The sequence below is a fragment of the Uranotaenia lowii genome, chromosome 3, assembly GCF_029784155.1.
Source record: "Uranotaenia lowii strain MFRU-FL chromosome 3, ASM2978415v1, whole genome shotgun sequence".
NCBI classification, from domain to species: Eukaryota; Metazoa; Arthropoda; class Insecta; order Diptera; family Culicidae; genus Uranotaenia; species Uranotaenia lowii.
Genome location: NC_073693.1, coordinates 362,522,906 through 362,523,318, shown reverse-complemented (window position 1 = coordinate 362,523,318; position 413 = coordinate 362,522,906). Strand labels below are relative to the sequence as shown.

The 413-nt window shown below is 45.5% G+C and overlaps 1 protein-coding gene across 1 annotated transcript; it reads right to left on the bottom strand.

The window, feature by feature from the left end:
• On the bottom strand, positions 1–413 carry LOC129750516 (acidic proline-rich protein PRP33-like). The gene is made up of 2 exons (XM_055745477.1): positions 320–413; positions 1–255 (listed from the first exon to the last, which is right to left on the bottom strand). Exons 1-2 carry the CDS (start codon positions 377–379, stop codon positions 61–63), a joined length of 255 nt encoding a protein of 84 aa, XP_055601452.1. The 5' UTR covers positions 380–413; the 3' UTR covers positions 1–60.

Genomic DNA, 413 nt, shown 5'->3' with positions numbered 1-413 from the left:
TGATGTTCCAGGTTTATTTATCCAGAAAGACTTTACACATTTTTCAAAGCTTAAGCTTTTCTAGCCACTGGCTGGGGGACCACCCTGTGATCCACCCGGAGGAAATCCTTGTTGGCCACCACCCTGGGGACCCTGGCCTTGACCCGGAAGCGGTGGAAATTGGCCGTTCATGGGAGGAAACTGTCCGGATCCAGAACTCGGCAAAGTAGACGAGGTATTGGTCGCTGCTCCCTGTAATCCAAAACCAGGAATATTCTGAAAAAGATGATAACAACTATAGAACAAAATGTTTTACGCTGATTTTTGATTGGTTACTTACCAGCGCAAAGGCACTGCAAACTAGCATTCCCATAGCGAAAATCAGTTGGAAGAAGTTCATTTTGATTGATACTCTCTCGAACGAAGGTTTCCTA

Coding starts and splice junctions, on each gene's coding strand:
- LOC129750516 (XM_055745477.1), bottom strand. CDS start 379: ATGAACTTCTTCCAACTGATTTTCGCTATGGGAATGCTAGTTTGCAGT. Junction 256..319: donor TTTGCAGTGCCTTTGCGCTG/GTAAGTAACCAA, acceptor CATCTTTTTCAG/AATATTCCTGGTTTTGGATT.